The following is an 18,974-nucleotide window of genomic DNA, read 5'->3' on the forward strand; positions in this document are numbered from 1 at the left end:
TAAAAATGTATTCTTTTAATGAATTATGGATTATTATATTAATGGATTTTCAAATTAATTATTTCCAATAGATTTTTAACATAATTATACGGTATTCAAACATTTTACTTCCAAAAACCATACATTTGATATAATTTAATTTTATTTAATGGCCTGTTAAATCTAAAATAATTTTTACTAATGTATATGTATGTGTTACAAAATGCATTACAAACATTTCAGATTTCTTGTAGTTATATCAGATTTTATTTTTAGGTTGCCTCTAATCCACTTTTCAATTACCTACTAAAGCACAACATTCATATTATCTCTGTTGTACTAGACTAAGAGGATTTTAATGAAAAGTAGGACAAACACATTACGTTGTTTTGGTTGCCCTATTTTCTTTTCCACCTTGTCTTTGACGGTGTACCAATGCAGCACATGTTTTCTGATAATGCGGTTGCTCTTTCATATTGCCACGTGTTGTCTCTGGAACTAACCTGTATGTGTGTTTCATTCGTTACCCATGTGGGTGCAGTGAGCACTGGCTGTTTTTGTATTCACTGTGTTTACTGGGGAACTGGATCGGGTTTTTGAAGAGAGGGCAAGCCCCCTGAATTTAAGCCTAGTTGATTGACAGTTAATTCCCTCGTCTGGTTCCACACGCCTGCATTTCCTTCCTTCTCTAAATCTGATCCCACCAATTGGACTGTCATACACTCAGACACACACACACACACACACACACACACACACACACACACACACACACACACACATACATACATACTGCACCCGTAATTAAACATATCCTATCACACTGTCAGAGGTGGATTCCACTAGTCAGTTCCCACTTACCATCACCTGTAACTAACCATATGACACCACCCAGAAAATGGCAAATCTGACTGTGTTGATGAATTACAGGAGTCTGGTTTGTTTTTTGGTGTGATTTTATCACCACGTAAATCTTGACGGGAAGGATGTGACAAACAGCTCTTGAAAGGCTTGTTGATGGGAAGTCCCCAGTGTTGGAAAGTTACTTGCAAAGCTAATCTACTAATTATTTAAAGTACAGCCAATCTTAAAATACAGTCAGTCCTTTTGGGGAAAAAATTTGATACATTTCAAGCTAACAAAAATTTGTTAATTGCATTATTTAACAATCATTTTGAACATCAGAAGCTAAATATTTTGCATTTTGCATATACGTATATTTATTAAGAATAAGATGATGTTTATTTTTAAAATAAATTTTTGTAAAACTGCATATATTTTTAGTTTAATATAGATTTTTAACATAAAATATATGGTATTCAGACACTTCCCAAAACCATATATTTGACAGCAGTTTTCTGTAACGGTCTTGACCGGTTAAATCTAATATCATTTTTACTGTATACACTAACTTTTTAGAAAACAGTTATATTAAATGGTTATAATTTCAATTATATATATATATATATATTAATTATTAATTATTGTTTAGGTTAGATTCATTGGTACTTTTACTTATTTATCAACACACACAATCGTACTGTAGGAACCACTCTGTAAAGACCAAACTGTTTATAAGAGTTTTAATGCGCTTCAACAAGAAATTAAGTGTTAATTGATGGGAAGCATTTAAACAAAGAAATGTGTGTCTTCTCCTGCAGTTGAATGATTTCTCTTGAAAAGCTTGGTAGCGTTTCACAGAGATACATATTGTGTCTTCAAAGTATTAGCACCTTTTGCTTTGTTCACACTTAATTGTTACAGTATTTTTATCTCAACTTGCACACAACACACCTATACGAACCAAAGGGGAATATAATCTTGTTTAGCTGCAAAATAAACAGAAACCACTTTTTGTGTCATTTGTTGTTGACATCAGAAGTTGTTTACACCCATTCTTATGTCTCAAATTCATCTGTCACTTGGTAAAATTTAGACAAATTAGACCCTTTTATGATAAGGGTGAGAGGAAGAGCAGGACCAGGAGCCATTATTCTCCAAACCCATTTTTCTTCAAGGTTGTTGAGATTTATCCTTGGGTCACTGCACAAGTTGCACAGTTATATGCATTTCAAACATTCACAGTTTAGTTAGTTCTATAATTCTCTCTTCGTTTAAAGGAGTAGTTCATTGAAAAATGAAAATTTGCTTTCAAAGGTGTTGATGTATTTGTTTCTTGATGCTTATCAGCGGTTCCTCTGCGGTGAATGGGCGCCGTCAGAATGTGAGCCCAAACAGCTGATAAAAACATCACAATAATCCACAAGTAACCAACACCAGTCCAGTCCATTAAAGACATTGATTGATGGACTGAAGTCGTGTGCATTGCTTGTGGATTATTGTGATGTTTTTATCAACTGTTTGGACTCTCATTCTGACAGCACCCATTCACTGCAGAGGATTAATTGGTGAGAATGTAATGTAATGCTACATTTCTCCAAATCTGATGAAGAAACAAACTCATCTACATATAAGATGGCCTCAGGGTGAGTAATTATTTAGTAAAGTTTAATTTTGGAGTGAACTATTCCTTTAATGTGCCCATCTGTCAGGGTCAAGGTCACACAGTACATACTTACAGTACAGTTTCTATGTGAATCTGTGTGATATGGCACTGACTCCTGGATTTCTGTTGACAGGGAACTTCTTCTCACGCTGGCCCTTGGCCAGGTCTTATCACTGCTCATCTGTGGGATTGGCCTGACCAGCAAATACCTGGCGGATGATTACCACGCAAACACCCCCGTGTTCCAGTGCTTTCTCAACTACATCCTGCTGTTCCTGGTCTACACCACCACACTCGCAGTCAGGCAAGGTAAAGGTGGCTCCTTGAGGTTTCTGAGCAGTTTTATAAAAACACTGTCAAATGGAAACATAACGTGAGGTTATCTGTAAGACAAGGTGACGATAAGACCACATATATTTTTTATGAGAGACTGTCAGAAAAAGGTTATTTGAAGTTTTTCATTAAATGTCTCTTTTCTGTCTTGTTTGTGACCTCTTCTGGGACTCTGGCAGAAACTTTCAAATCTACTAGCCTGTTTCTATTCAGAAAATGTCAGTCAGAGTCCTGCCTTTAATGCTTGTATGTATTTTTTTAACTAAGTTATATTTTTATATTATTGTTCAATTACAGTCAATTTCTCTTATTTTCCTATATTTCAATTAATAAAAACATAAATGCATCATATTTTACTTTTGTCATTTTTTTCTGAAGTAAACGTGAAAATTGTTTACTTGTAAATTGTTTAAATAACATTTATTTGTAAAATGTCAAATTAGCATTGACTGAACTAAATAAATGTGGATAAATACTCTGTCCTTTATTTATAGTTCTAAATGAAACATAGGAGTGCATAATAAACCTTGTTTTAATGTTGATGTAGAAAGCATACGTTTCATATTTCTAAGCATTTTCACTTCGTGTCTAGATGGTTAGTCAGGTTACAGGTGTTGTGCTCAGGTTTTAATTCATAATTGATTTCATGTTGAGCTTGGTGTCCAAGAAGAAGGCTTTGACACAATGTTTTCTGGCACACTTTCAGCAGGCTAAGAATAGAAATGGAAAAGAGTCGTGTTCTGAGCTGAGAAATATGCCAGCTCACAGTCTATTTATATCAAATCACATGTGATTCCCTGACTAACACTGCTTTTATACAGAAATCAGGTTGTTCTAATAAGCACCTTTAAGATCATGAGTCATTTTTTGAAGGCTAAACGGGACCGTAAATGATTTTGGATGAAAATCTTTGCTGGCGATACAATCGCATATCATACTTTTATACTAGAAATATCACACAGAGTATGATTCAGATTGGTTAAACAAGCAAATATTTTTGTATAATGCTGCTAAACTCAGTATTTGAAATTGAATATTTCCATGAAAATGCAAGATTTTATGTCTGTTTGATTGGTAAGTGATGATGTCATATGTTCGCACAATAGATGGACATGTCTAGCTGATTATTATCATTATCCTTTGCAGTTTTGGAGACTTTACATAGACATATGTATATATATTTCAGCTAGTTTTAAATATTAGGTGAAGATAGTAATTTTTTTGTTTTACATGTGATAATCTGAATAGTAAAAGTTTGGCATAGTAACTTTTTTTCGTAGCTCTTTAATAATGCATCATTTTAATTGACAAGCCTTGCTGAACTGTATTTTGAAGCATGCAAACATTGCACGCAAAGGCTGCATACAAACTCATTATTTCAAGCACGCCGCTCTGAGCGAGCCGTCAGCGGCCCCTGACAAATTGGCGCAGTCTCTTTGTTCTACTCCAGTGACCAAGGAGCTGAGTCTGCAGCCTTGGTAAACACACCCCAATGCTACAGAAAGTGGGCAGGTACTGTGTGTTTTTAGGATAATGAGAGGGCAATAAGAGCAGCTGCCTGTCAGCCTGTCTGTGTCCACGAGCTCCAGCCAAACAATGATGCTCATCTTCTATAGACCCACAACGTAGAGGCTGTCATCTTACAATTGCTTGGGTAAAGTGAAACTTGCTTTTCTCATTTCCTTCCCTTCCTGTCATCTCTTTTCACCTCTTCTGTGTAGCTTGTAGCTGTTGTGACCCTTGTGCTCCATTCAAAGTGGATTTAAACCACAGAGCTCCAGAACTGGAGAAGGACTATGGAGGGAAATCAGTCTTTCTCTCTCTCTTTCTAGTCAAAACTGCATCACTTTTTACCGGTGAGACATAATGTGTTTTCCTGTACTAATGAGGCCAAATGCTGATGGCTGAAAGAAACATTTCGAGCGACAGCGTTTTGCTCTGCCCTGCAATATTAAGCCTGATTCATATTATGGCAATTCCAGAACACTGCGCTCCGCTGATCAAAAGCAATTTAAAATACACCTTGTATAACTTTTAATAAATTGAGAAAACTTTCATTTGCTTAAGCCAGCCAAACCTCTGAGGCAGTGTTAGTTTAGTATCACTGAGATATTTTTTTAATGAATTTTTATTTTAATATTTTCGGTTTTCATTTTGATTTTAGTTTGTAAATTTTATTGTGAGCTTTTGTTATTTCTATTAGCTTTGTCTATATGTCTTTACAGTTTCTATACATTTTTATTTTATTTTCAGTCTCAGTTATTAGTTAATTTAGTTGTTGTTTCTATTATTATTATAAGTTAATTTAGTTATTATTAATATATCAAGGCAAACTAAATAAAAATTATAAATGTATCTGAAAATTAATAAATTATTGTTATTATTATTATTATTATTTATTTCACTTAATTTATTTCAAGTATTAGTAATTTATATATGTATATATATAATTAAATATACAGATTTAATACTAGATTAAAAATATATATATATATATTTGACTTATATATATAAATATATAATATAATATATATAGTCGAGTAATATTTTAATACATCTAGGTCAACTAAATAAAAATGGTGGCTTGGTAACAACAAAATAAAAATATTTCAGTTCATTTATTTAAAGACTTAATTATTTTTAAATGTCAAGTTAAACTAAATAAAAATGATAAATGCCAAATAGCTGAACTAAAATACATTTATATTTTTATATTTTATTTGTGAAAAAAAAACATCATTTTTGAAATATTTATTTCAGTTAATTTATTTCAAGGATTAGATATATTAATATGTCACGTTAAACTAAACTAATATATATCTATATATATATATTGCATTGATGTAATTATTAAATATTTCAGTTATTTTATTTAAAGCATTATTTATTTTAATATTTTAAGTTAAACTAAATAAAAATGCTAAATGTTCCCTTGACAACTAGCTGAACTAAAATAAATTTATTTTAAATATTTTTTTTTCAGTTAATTTATTTCAAGCTTTGATGAACATTTGAACATGAACCAAAGCGATCATGTTTTGATCCCAGGGTATGTCTTTTGTATTTTAAAAGAATACTGTTTTTCTGATACATCTGTTTGTTTCAGATGTAGATTTCTGAGCTGTTTAGACATTGCTTTCATTGTATAAATGGCCTTTTGACAGAGGTGGAAAGTAACGAATTACATTTACTCGCGTTACTGTAATTGAGTAGCTTTTTTGTGTACTAATAATTTTTAAAGTAATTATTTTAATCTGTAATTTTACTTTTACTTAAGTATATTTTGTTTGAAGTATTGTACTTCGCTACATTTTAAAACACATTAATTACTGAGTAAAAAAAATAAAAATAAAAAAAATAAATCGCTCCCTGGAAACCACGGCAGTAAATAATGGGCAGGAGGGCAAACTGGCGCTAAAATCACAAGAAAGATGCAGACGGACAAAACAGGCGTTAGTGGTGCAGACACCGCTGAAAACGAAACCCCGTCATATTCTGAAGTTGAACTCGAAGGAAATGAAGTGAACCCCTGGCCATATGTATGCTCTATTATGCAGTGTAAGCTGTACTTGCCTAGGAAGACCAAACTAGCAGCTTATAAAATCTCGACAAGACATCAACCCTTCGCAAGAATGTAGAGGTAAGCTAAATAATTGCATCGTTGCATTGGTGGTTAAAATGAAGCTTTGACATTTTAGCAAGAGGTTTTGCACAAATTAGCCAAAAAGACAGTGGTGAGGAGTGTGCTATTTTTGTTTTAATGATGTGCGCGCGCATTTATAGTGCGTTCTTTCACTGTGTGATTCAGTCTCCTAAAATCCATTTAGAATTATCACAAAATTGAAGATATAGGGGCAGAAAATTCACATATTTATATAATTTCATATATTAAATCAAAATCACACAAAGAATGCCATTTCCTCTAAAAATCATCATGAATATATACATACATATATATAACAGTTCAGTAAACAAGTTAATTAAGAGACTTGCGTTTTAGACACCATATTGCCTTTTTTAGCTCTATTTCTACAACAGAAAATAATTCCAAACACAGCCACCAAAGCACAGTTTTGCGTCTCTGAGCAACGTGACAGTGTTTCGTTCCTGAATGAATCAACCGTTTAAATGATTCGGTTCAATCGCAATGACTCACTTCTTAACAGTGACTTGCTGACACATACTGGCCATTTTAATTTCACATTTAAAGTATGTTTTGATTTTTTTTAAATAATTAATTTCTTATCATTTCAAATGAGTATTCAACATTTTATGTCTTGTATATCAAAACATTATTCATGCATTTGTAACTGCAGGTTAAATGCAGTCTTGTCCTGCACTTAACAGTGTAATACATCTAAATGCCACTTCCAATGAATCTTCTGCATTTCCTCTGTATTGAAAAGATGAGTTTGTTGATACTGATTTGCCTGGTAACAGCCCAAATGTTTTATTATTCTACATAACTGATTCCTTTAATTAAAAACAACTAGTTTGAGATTAATTAACCTATCCCAGGGGTGTCAAACTCAGTTCCTGGAGGGCCGTAGCCCTGCAGAGTTTAGTTCTAACCCTGCTCCAGCACGCATATCATGTAGTTTTCAAAAAAAAACCTAAATTATTAGATTAGCTGGATCAGGTGTGTTTAATTAGGGTTATATCTAAACTGTGCAGGACTGTGGCCCTCCAGGAACTGAGTTTGACAACCTTGGCCTGTCCCATTTTGACTCCCTCCCACTGTTAAAATGTAACTAAGCAATTTTTACTCTGAGTAAATTTTAAATGAGCTACTTTTTACTTTTACTTGAGTAGCTTTTTAGACTGGTACTTTTACTTGTACTTAAGTAAAATTTCATTAATGTAATGGTACTTTTACTTGAGTAGAATATTTTTGTACTCTTTCCACCTCTGCCTTTTGATAGCGTACTGTATCAAGTAAGCTACATTAGTATCAGGTTCACTGATATTGAAAGATAAAAATGAAATAATAGCCTCCCAAAGCAAGGGAGAAACATTAGTGTATGAGAATAACTTGTCTACCCAGTGTGAGGACACAAACAGTCAGAATAGCTGTTGTTCCAGCAGGACTGGGCTACCCAGCATATGGCTCTCTCTCCTACAGTATTGTTTCAGAAATAGAAAACAAATGTAATGCATGCCAAAATTCTTCTTACCAATCTGTCAGTTGTGTACCAAGGCTGCCAAGTGGACGCTGGCAACGGGAAACGACTAGTGCATGGCAATAACGGTTATAATAACAAAAAGAAGACACTGAAAACAGTTGCTGTGAGGTAGAAAAATAGAGGAAATCATGTGTGAAAACTGCATTCTGCCTTGGCTTTGTTCATGCCTCAAGGTTTAGTGCTGTCCTAAATGCCATCTTCAAATTATTTTGGTGACAAGATGTTGTATTGATGTTTATTTATATACATTGTCTATACAAATTTACATTTTAAAATTAAACAAATTAATTTATAATTTCTGATATTTAAAAAATATTGTTTCTAATAGTTTGACGTGTTTCTTTCATTTTGTACTGATTACCATCAACTAAAATGTAATTTCTAGCAACTAGAATTAAATGGCAACTGGCTGAAATAAAATAAGCTTATTTTTTCATATTTTTATTTCAAGTAACAACATTTTTTTAATAGTTAATGGTTTAAATTTTATTAAAATATACCCTATTGTATTTTAAAAGAATAATGTTTTTCTGATGCATTTATTTGTTTCAATTGTATGTTTTATTTTGTTTGTTAAACTGGTTATGTTTACATTAATAAATATTTATACATTTAGTTTAAAAAATAAAAGTGATGTGACATTCAGCCAAGTATGGTGACCCATACTCAGAATTCGTGCTCTGCATTTAACCCGTCTAAAGTGCACACGCACAGAGCAGTGAACACACACAATGTGAACACACACCCGGAGCAGTGGGCAGCCATTTATGCTGCTGCGCCCGGGGAGGAGTTGGGGGTTCGATGCCTTGCATACTACTAGAGAGACTAACATACTGTACTACTAGAGAGACTAGAAAACTGGGTCGGGCTTTCTGGGATGGTACTCAAATGGTTCAGGTCATACTTAGAAGGGAGAGGCTATTATGTGAGTATAAGAGAGCATAAGTCTAAGTGGACGTCCATGACATGCGGAGTCCCACAAGGGTCAATTCTTGCACCGCTCTTGTTTAGCCTGTATATGCTCTCACTAAGTCAAATAATGAGAAAGAACCAAATTGCCTAACACAGCTATGCTGCTGATACCCAGATTTACCTAGCCTTATCTCCAAATGACTACAGCCCCATTGACTCCCTCTGCCAATGCATTGATGAAATTAATAGTTGGATGTGCCAGAACTTTCTTCAGTTAAACAAGGAAAAAACTGAAGTCATTGCATTTGGAAACAAAGATGAAGTGTTCAAGGTTAATGCATACCTTGACTCTAGGGGTCAAACAACTAAAAATCAAGTCAGGAATCTTGGTGTGATTCTGGAGACAGACCTTAGTTTCAGTAGTCATGTCAAAGCAGTAACTAAATCAGCATACTAACATTTAAAAAACATTGCAAGAATTAGATGTTTTGTTTCAAGTAAAGACTTGGAGAAACTAGTTCATGCTTTCATCACCAGCAGGGTGGACTATTGTAATGGGCTCCTCACTGGCCTTCCCAAAAAGCCCTTTAGACAGCTGCAGCTCATCCAGAACGCTGCTGCCAGGATTCTGACTAGAACCAGAAAATCTGAGCATATCACACCAGTCCTCAGGTCCTTACACTGGCTTCCAGTTACATTTAGGATTGATTTTAAAGTACTTTTACTCGTATATAAGTCACTAAATGACCTAGGACCGAAATATATTTCAGATATGTTCACTGAATATAAGCCTAACAGAGCACTCAGATCATTAGGATCGAGTCAGTTAGAAATACCAAGGGTTCACACAAAACAAAACTAAACCTCCTTTAGTTACTATGCCGCCCGAAGTTGGAATCAGCTTCCAGAAGAGATCAGATGTGCTAAAACCACTGTTGGGAACGTTACTTTAAAAAAGTAATTAGTTATAGTTACTCACTACTTGTTTCAAAAAGTAACTGAGTTATTAACTGAATTACTCCATAATAAAAGTAACTCGTTGGCAGGGAAAGTAACTATTTGCGTTACTGTAAAAAAAAAATAGCAGTTTGAGCAGTTTTCACAAGTCAGTTAAAATGAGTAGAACAGATAGGTGTTCGTACATAACTTTCGATATTTATTGCACGTCAACAGACAGCAAGAGTTTTGTTCTGCACTTTAAGTATTATCTATGTAAGAAAAGTGTTTTTGGCCACTAGCTTTGTAGATGCGTGTGTATCATATTACATGTACACATTACATGCACGTTCATAATCGCTTATCTCGTTATTAACCCACCTCCTTAACTCGCTGTGTGAGCCAGAGGTGCATTCGGATAAATCAATGCATAGTAACGCACCGCATTTTACATCCAGTAATGTTAACGGCGTTGTAAAGACGGGAAAAGTAATTAGTTAGATTACACCGTTACTGAAAAAATAACGTCGTTACCTAACGCCGTTCTTTTAAACGGCGTTATTCAAAACACTGGCTAAAACACTAGTCACATTTAAATCTAGACTTAAAACTCATCTGTTTAGCTGTGCATTTATTGAATGAGCACTGTGCAATGTCCGAACTGATTGCACTATATTTTCAGTTTTTTTATTTTATGTCAAATCATTTTCTAACTGTTTTATTATTTTACTTTCTTTTATGTAAAGCACTTTGAATTACCATTGTGTACGAAATGTGCTATATAAATAAACTTGCCTTGCCTTGCCTTGTCTTGCCTTAGTCATGGTATTGCCAGCCCGAGATTTGAACCCACAACCCTAGGGTTAGGAGTCAAACTTTAAAGTATTGTCTCTTACAGTTTGATATGTGTCTAATCTTTTACAAATTATCATCAACTAAAATATAATTTGCAACTAAAATAAAATGGCATTTCATTAAAAGTAATATAGCCTAAAATGGCTGAATATGACATTAAGAAATATTAACTAAATTGTCTGTTCTTCATGGGTATTTGTAAGCCAAGACCGCTAGAATGTTCGACAGGTTCCAATAGATTCTGTGCTTATTGGCCTTGAGTTTTGGGGGCGTGGTGGTAAAGAGCCCCGCCTCCACAGATTCATCACAATCGTTTGACATTAGAGGCTTGTAAAACTTTTTGTACAACAAGCAATTGTTACTCTCCCCTAAAGAGCTGCATTCAATATGCAATGCATTTTGATGTGTTACCCCTGATATTGATTTTATGCCGATGGGATTTGTTTTTACGCTGCCATCTACACGTCTGGAAAGTTGGCATCAGGAAACTTTTGAATCACTGATATTAGGGCGCAATCATATTTGAGATGTTTTGGAGCTTGATTTCCTGGTGGATTGCAAGAGCAAAATCAGTCAGTTTTTTCTTTTCACAGCTTGTCTCATCCATTTGATTTGAAAAATAACTGGGACATTCTGGGACATTGTGACTTTGGGAACATTCTGAGTAATAAATATATTTCCCAGCTAACCTGTTGAGGTCCAGCACTTACCTGGACATACCTGTTGATTGATTTTACTATACTTTACTATACTTAACCATGGTTAAACAAAGTTAGTGTAGCAAAAACCCAGGTTAATTTGTGAGTTACTATAGTTTTAAGGGATAGTTCACCCAAAAATTAAAATTCCAAAATCCAAGCTTTAAAATGGCAGTGAATGGGTGTTATTTTTTAGTAGTACAAAAGAAGTCCAATAAAGCGCTTCCATCCATCATAAAAAAATGTCCCACATGGCTACGGGGGTGAATAAAGGCCTCCTGAAGCAAATTATTTCTTTATAAGAAAAATATCCATCTAATTTATATAAAAACATGTTTAATTAATTTAAATCATGAAACTAATACAATTTGACAAGAATTTATATTTTAAAAAACTATGGCATTATGAATTCCATTGGATATTTTTTCCTGAATTCCATTTTATTTTTCCTAAATTCCATTTTTCTTTCTTTTTTTTTCTCGAATATGTTTTAATAGTTAAATTCAATTGTAGTAATGAAAAATCATGTCTAATTCATTAAAAACGTGAAACTTTTATTAACATTTTTAGGGCCTATCCATTTACCCCCCCCCCCCCCCACCCAAATTCCATTTTATTTTTCAAAAATTGTGTGTTTTCCATTTAAAATTTTCTGGATTCTGTTTAAATGATTTAATTAAATGTTAATAACCAGAAAGCATGCCTAATAAATTATAGTAGTCACAGTAGTCAGTTTATTTATATATTTATTTATTATTTAGCAGTCTTTTTTCAATTCAATATTTACAGATATATCACAATTTGATTAAGTGTACAGCCCTACTTTTGATTTATTCATCCACATTTTGCCCCATTCTATGTTAAACTTTAAATTCCATTTTCATTATGGGATTCTGTGATTCTATCTGTTTTAGGGTCCAACTTATGCTGCCTTTAGATGCATTTCAGTAGCTTAAAACATCCTGTTGAAATTCTTTTGAAATTGTAGGTTATTATGAAGTGGTCTCTGCTTTGTGTTTGCAGTCAGTTTGCAGCATATCCATCACGCCATCTTCATTATCTCCTGCAAAATTGAGTGCTAGGATTGCTGGGTAATGTGTGAGGTTAGTGCTTTGTCCTCTGCGTTGATGATTACCCCTGAAAGCTTCTTTATTGGCTTTTTAGATTGCCAGCTGTATCCACTCCTTCTTACTGACACAGATTAGAAGTGTTGAGCTGGCAGGAGTGAGGGAAGAGATTTATTGTTTGCATTGCCACAGCACCTCGACTCTATCCTGTTCCCCCCATGGACAGATAATCAATAAACTGTGTCCACATGATGATGGGGCATGGTGTTGAGTGTGAATGAGCCATTCACGGCCACACACGCATATATTCAGTGCAACTTTTTGGAGGTTTTGTTGGAGTGAGTCTGCATTGGCACAGACACTGCTTTTGTACAATCATATTTCTGTAGCTAAACTCACAAAGGTCTTGTTAATGCCAAGGTCATGGATTTGATTCCTAGCGAACAACATGCTTACGGATAAAATATATCTTGAATGCACTCTAAAACATGAAGAATTCAGAGCATAATAAACCTGGTTTTCACAAGGACAGTTAAAAAATGTTAAAAAATATATATTTAAAATAAATGAACATTTATGGATTTACTTGTACTTTATTTGTGTGTGTGTGTGTGTGTGTGTGCATGTTTTTGTGACATATCAGGACACAACTCTGTATAATGACATGGGTATGACACAGGTATTACAAGGAGAGGGTGACTTATGAGGACATAACCCATGTCCCCATTTTTCAAAACGCTTAGGGTTAGGTGTAGGGTTGGTGTAAGGCCATAGAATATACAGTTTCTACAATATAAAAACCATTACGCCTATGGGATGTCCCCACTTTTCACAAAAGCACCCCTGTGTGTGTGTATGTGTGTGTATTTGACACGCTTCCATAATTTTTGCTTTAGGTGAAAATGTCTAGATGTAGATGAAGCACAGTATGACTGTATGATGGATGACCTACTTGCTACATTTGCCATTTATACATTTTGAGCATCCATTTACAATGTTATGAATAAATGGTAGCAAAATTAACTTGGATTTTTATTTTTGAGAAACAGTTTAATGAGCCTTTAGACAAAATCTAAAGTGAAAAAAATTAAGTTTGCATATACGAGTATCATATTTGTTACATCAGTTTTTTGAGGCTCATATACAGTATATGATATAAGAGAATATGAAGCTCACATAAGTTTTATTCATATGACCAAACCAAGTAGTTGCTGATATTTATAAGGCCATGTTAATATTTCCTATTTTTTAAACTTCACTTTGACTATTATTGTGTAAGACTAAAGTAAAATGAAAAATTTGATTGCTTGTAATGTATTTTATACTCTCATTTTAACAAGATTTTCCAAAATGTATGGATAATCTAGGTCACCGAAGTTGCTTCATTCCAGTAAGTTTTCATCTTGAAATTTTACCAACAGTGTAAAAGTTATTCTTGGATTTAAGTGATAAAAAGCAGTAAGGATTTCACAGTAATACAATATACAGCCTGAATGGGGGATAAAGGGCCTTTTTACTTGTTAAAAAAGTATGAACTATCAATCAGATGACATTCAGCATTTAGTAGATTGTGTATCAAATATGATACAATAAGCTTTAAATGGTTAAAATGCAAACAAACCACATGAAAACCAAACATCACTTGCTGAATTAAGTATACAATGTAATGAAGTTGTTTGACAACAGTGTAGCACACTGAATAATATTTTAAATACTAATTTTACTTGTTGGCCGTGTATTTGCTATGCCGTATGTTAGCTCTTTAGGGAGGATCTTAAAGAAATATATCACTGAAAATTTTTTTTTTCATCACTCTCATGTCATTACAATTCCGTACAATTTACTTTCTTGTGCAGAACACAAGAATTATTGACCAATATAATATATTATATACATAATATGCATAATTTTCATTAATTTAATCTGTTCTTTGAAATCAGTCTCCAGTCTCTGATGTACACCTGGAAATAGGTCATTTGATCCAAGTATTAGTCTTTCTTCTTTAATGGGAGTACAGATTAATGAGTCTCTAGAAGGGTCCTTTAGTCTCAGGAGTGATCATGTTAATTCTGGAAGGCTTTTAGTAAATATAGATGTGCTTCATAGAGGATTTCTGCATTATTTATTGATTTAACGGCTGCTTTTATTATAAGTGACTTATGTTCTGTGTTATGTGAGTATAGCTGTTATGTTTTGACTAATGCATTGCATAGCTACAGGCTTTTCTTTGGGGTTTATTCTACATCATAGCATCAACACAGATGTCCACGTCTAGTTTAGTCTACTACTAACTAGCAACAGGCAGTAAAGCTTTATTTCATTTAAGGGATAGTCCCCCCCCCCCCCCCCAAAAAATGAAAATGATGTCATCATTTACTCACCTTCAAGTTGTTCATTGAATTTCATGAGTTTCATTAATATATTTTTTCTGTGTGTTCAACAGCAGAAAGAAACTCATACAGGTTTGGGACATCTTGAGGATTAATAAATTATGACATTTTGGGGTGAACTATCCCGTTTGAGTGTATTTTCTACTGAACATGACAACAGTTTTTCATTAAATGATGCAGAAGAGACCATTTTTAAAATGATGTCTACGTACAGTATGTACTGTATGCAAGTTAGAATAAATGTTTAATGTATTATATATATATATAAATACAGACAAACACACATCTAGATTTATACATTTCAGTATACACAACTGTTCAAAGTTATGCCTTCTTTCTTTGCGTGAACATTTGGGCGGCGTTATGCAAATCTTCCCACATCATGATGTAGACGTGGAGCCGTGTTTAAACGAGGCATTTTAGGGAGGTGTGGACAATTCTTAACTTTAATAAAGAATATCTCTCTGGGTTTGAGACTTTAGTCTTTGCAACTTAACAGATCTTATCTATTCACGAACAGCTTGTAACACCCCAAAGAGAAAGGAAAACTTGAAATCGCATCATATGACCCCTTTAATATGTTTTTGAAAGACATCTTTTATGCTCAGCAAGACTGCATTTATTTGATCAAAAATGTAATAAAAGCAGTAATATTATTACAGTTTAAAATATCTATATTCTATTTGAATATATTTTAAAATGTAATTTATTCCTGTGATGCAAAGCTGAAATTTCAGTATCATTACTCCAGTCTTCAGTGTCACATGATCCTTCAGAAATCATTCTAATATTCGGATTTGCTGCTCAAGAAATATTTCTTATTATTGAAAACAGTTATGCTGATTAATATTTCTGTGGAAACCATGATACATTTTTCAGGATTTTATAAATAGAAAGTTCAAAAGAAAAGCACTTATACAAAATTCTTGTTTCTTTGGCAACATTAAAAATGACTTTACTGTCACTTTTGATCCATTTATCACATCCTAGCATTTTTTCTTTATAAAGTACATTTTTTAAATAATATAAAGTATTATAATGTTTCCTTACAATTTAAGAACAACCAGCAGCCAGTCTCATTTGCAGCTGCCAGTTTTAGAAACTCTGGGAACACAGTGGGATTTGTCAGTGCTCTCTAGGAATGGGATTATTATATGGTCTCTCAGAATGACCTGTCTTTAAGAGTAATTTTCTCTTCCTTGTTTGACCAGCATGCTCTCCGCAGTCAGTCCCTTTAACAAGCACTATGATGAAATCTTTGTCACAGCTGCTGAATGTGGTAATTGTGTTAAAATCAATATAATGGCACACACCATTAACATTCCAAAGAATGGGAGGTGGCAATAGATTTGCCACTTTAGATGATTCAAAAGCAAAATGATATGCCTCATGGAGAACGATTCCGTGTCATATATCATTATAATGCTGAGAGGGAGAGTGCAAGTACTCAAAAAATTCTGTCATCATTTAATCACCAACATGTCATTCCAACTCTTTTTTTTCTATACCTGTATTATCTTTGCTTTTGTGTGGAAAGATATTTATAAAATGGATATTTATTTATATAAAGGATATTTCATTTTTATCTTATTGTATTGCATTTTATTTAATTTCATTCCTTTCCATTCCGGAATGCCCTGGAATGTCATCTAACACAAAGATTAGAGGATTTTATTAGAGGATTTGTCTGCTTGCATCATATCCTTGATCTGATATACTAAATTATATAAATATTTTGTCACACATTAGTTTGGGGGCCAGTTCTCATTATTAACTACTACTTTTGCCTCACTAAACTTCCAATTTGTTGCTTATTAATAGTTAGTAAGCTAGTTGTTAAGTTTAGGTATGGGGTAGGATTAAGAGATCTAAAATATGGTCATACAGAATAAAGCATTAAAATGTGCTTTATAAGTACTTATTAACAGCCAATATACTAGCATGCAAATATGCAATAGTTAATAGTGAGAATTGGTCCCTAAACGAAAGTGTTACCAAATATTTTATAATAATGACATTATATCAGTCACAACTTGTGCTCATATCTACTCACTCTTCTGAGAGATTTTAGATCTGGTGCTTCGATCATATTTCCAGTGCTTGTATCCTCTGTTGTTGCATACAGATTTAGAGGATTTAAATGACTCTTCTACTGATTGTCAAATCTGACCCCACTGAGAGACCTAAATGTTATTAGGTCTCCGGTTACTGTAATCTGTATTAAAATGTTTGATTGGGGAGACATGCGTTCTATTTACATGTTTGCGAAAGAATGTGACATCTGCAGGATTTGATTTTCATTGAATATTAAAAATTAGATCTGCCTTTGCGTGTAACATCTCATTTCATCTTTTCTTATGAGAATCTCATGTCATTTTTCAGTCATTTTATTCTTTGAAACCCTTTAACAGTCACACTTAAAAGCTTAATTACTGTGGTAATTCAGTTAATGTGGTTTTACATAAATAATAAATATATATAAAGATCATCAGCCTGTAATGAAACATACAGTAAAAGTTCACTCCTTAACATACAGTACAGTACTGTTATTTTTTTTTACAATCACAGCATACAGATGAAAGCTAACACTTGACATACGATTTGCTTTATATTCTTGCTGTTCTACCATCGGCTCATTCAGAGATTTTGCTTTTTTGGTCTGCAGTTGTTCTCTTGACTTAATCAAAGTTAAGCTGCAAGAACAAAACATTTGTTTTGTGTTTGATTAGATTAGAGCGATTGTCTTTATTTTCTGATTCTTGGAGCCAGTGCCTTTGCACTGCTTTTTAACACCTTGAGAGTTTGACATGTTGAAAAGGCATAATGAATCAATTAACTTCTAAGGGCTTTCAAAAAAATCCAATCCATCATCCATTAAAAGTTTTTGGAATATGTCAAGAATAAGTATGTTTATATGGAGCCAAAAGAGTCTCAATAAAGATAAATGCACACACTACATTCACATATGCACACACAGGATTCATACATGCACACACATAATTCATAAATACACACACAGGATACACAAATGCGCACAAAATTCACAAATGCACACACAAAATTTAAAAGGCACAGAAGATTCACAAATGCATACAAAATTCAGAAAAATGCAAACAAAATTCATAAATACACACAATTCAGAAATGCAAACAACATTTACAAATGCACTCAAGATTCACAAATGCACAGGACAAGATTCAGAAATGTATTTCTGATGCACACACACATATATCTTGATTTACAAACTGCTTGCGGTCTGTGAACTTCACTGCATTTGTGTGTGAATTTTGAGACTCCCCTGACTTGGCTTTTTAGCCAATCACAAGAATGCACCCCATGTGGGGGATTGTTTACTTATAAGCCAATCAGCGAACGACTCACTTTCCTCAGCGAACAACTCACTTTCCTCACGCAGCGAACGACTCACTTTGCTCAGCGAACGATTCACTTTCCTCACGCAGCGAACGACTCACTTTCCTCACGAACGACCCACTTTGCGCAGCCGGACACCCACTTTGCGCAGCCGGACACTCACTTTGCGCAGCAGGAGACTCACTTTCCGCAGCCGGGGAGTAACTTTCCTCTCGCAGCGAACGACTCATTTTCCTCACGCAGCGAATGATTCACTGTCCTCACGAGTCATGCAGCGAACGACTCACTTTCCTCAGCGAACGACTCACTTTCCTCACGCAGCCGGAGACCCACTTTTCGCAGTCGGAGAGTCACTTTCCTCTCGCAGCGGACCACTGACTCTCTCTTCATGTAGGGACCGAGATTTATAGTTAAAGTGACTTCTATATTGCATCCAAAAGAAAATTTAGATATATTTAAATATTCAAAAAGGTGTAATTTTTTTTTACTTTCATTAAAATATTTCAATAAAATGAAATAATTGCCTATTGCATATTTATGAATCCATGGTTAACTTTTTTTCTGCAGTCACTGGGCTATATGTATTGAGACATTTTTAAATTAATATTTTGTAAAAAAAAAAAAAAATAAATAAACCTGAATTGTAATCTAAACATCTGTATTTTCATACAATTTCATAAATAAGTAGGCTATAATATGCCGCACCACAGGCATATCGCGCTGTGTGAACGCGTTCATGTGAT

At 33.9% G+C, this 18,974-nt stretch overlaps 1 protein-coding gene across 1 annotated transcript in view; it reads left to right on the top strand.

The window, feature by feature from the left end:
- LOC132092197 (solute carrier family 35 member F1-like) overlaps nucleotides 1-18,974 on the top strand; it is an 87,188-nt gene that overhangs the window by 38,268 nt on the left and 29,946 nt on the right. Inside the window, exon 2 of the mRNA XM_059498329.1 lies at nucleotides 2,619-2,794. Within this exon, the coding sequence (XP_059354312.1) occupies nucleotides 2,619-2,794 (176 nt within the window). The remainder of the gene's footprint in view (nucleotides 1-2,618; nucleotides 2,795-18,974) is intronic.

The sequence above is a fragment of the Carassius carassius genome, chromosome 18 (assembly GCF_963082965.1).
Source record: "Carassius carassius chromosome 18, fCarCar2.1, whole genome shotgun sequence".
Lineage (NCBI taxonomy): Eukaryota > Metazoa > Chordata > Actinopteri > Cypriniformes > Cyprinidae > Carassius > Carassius carassius.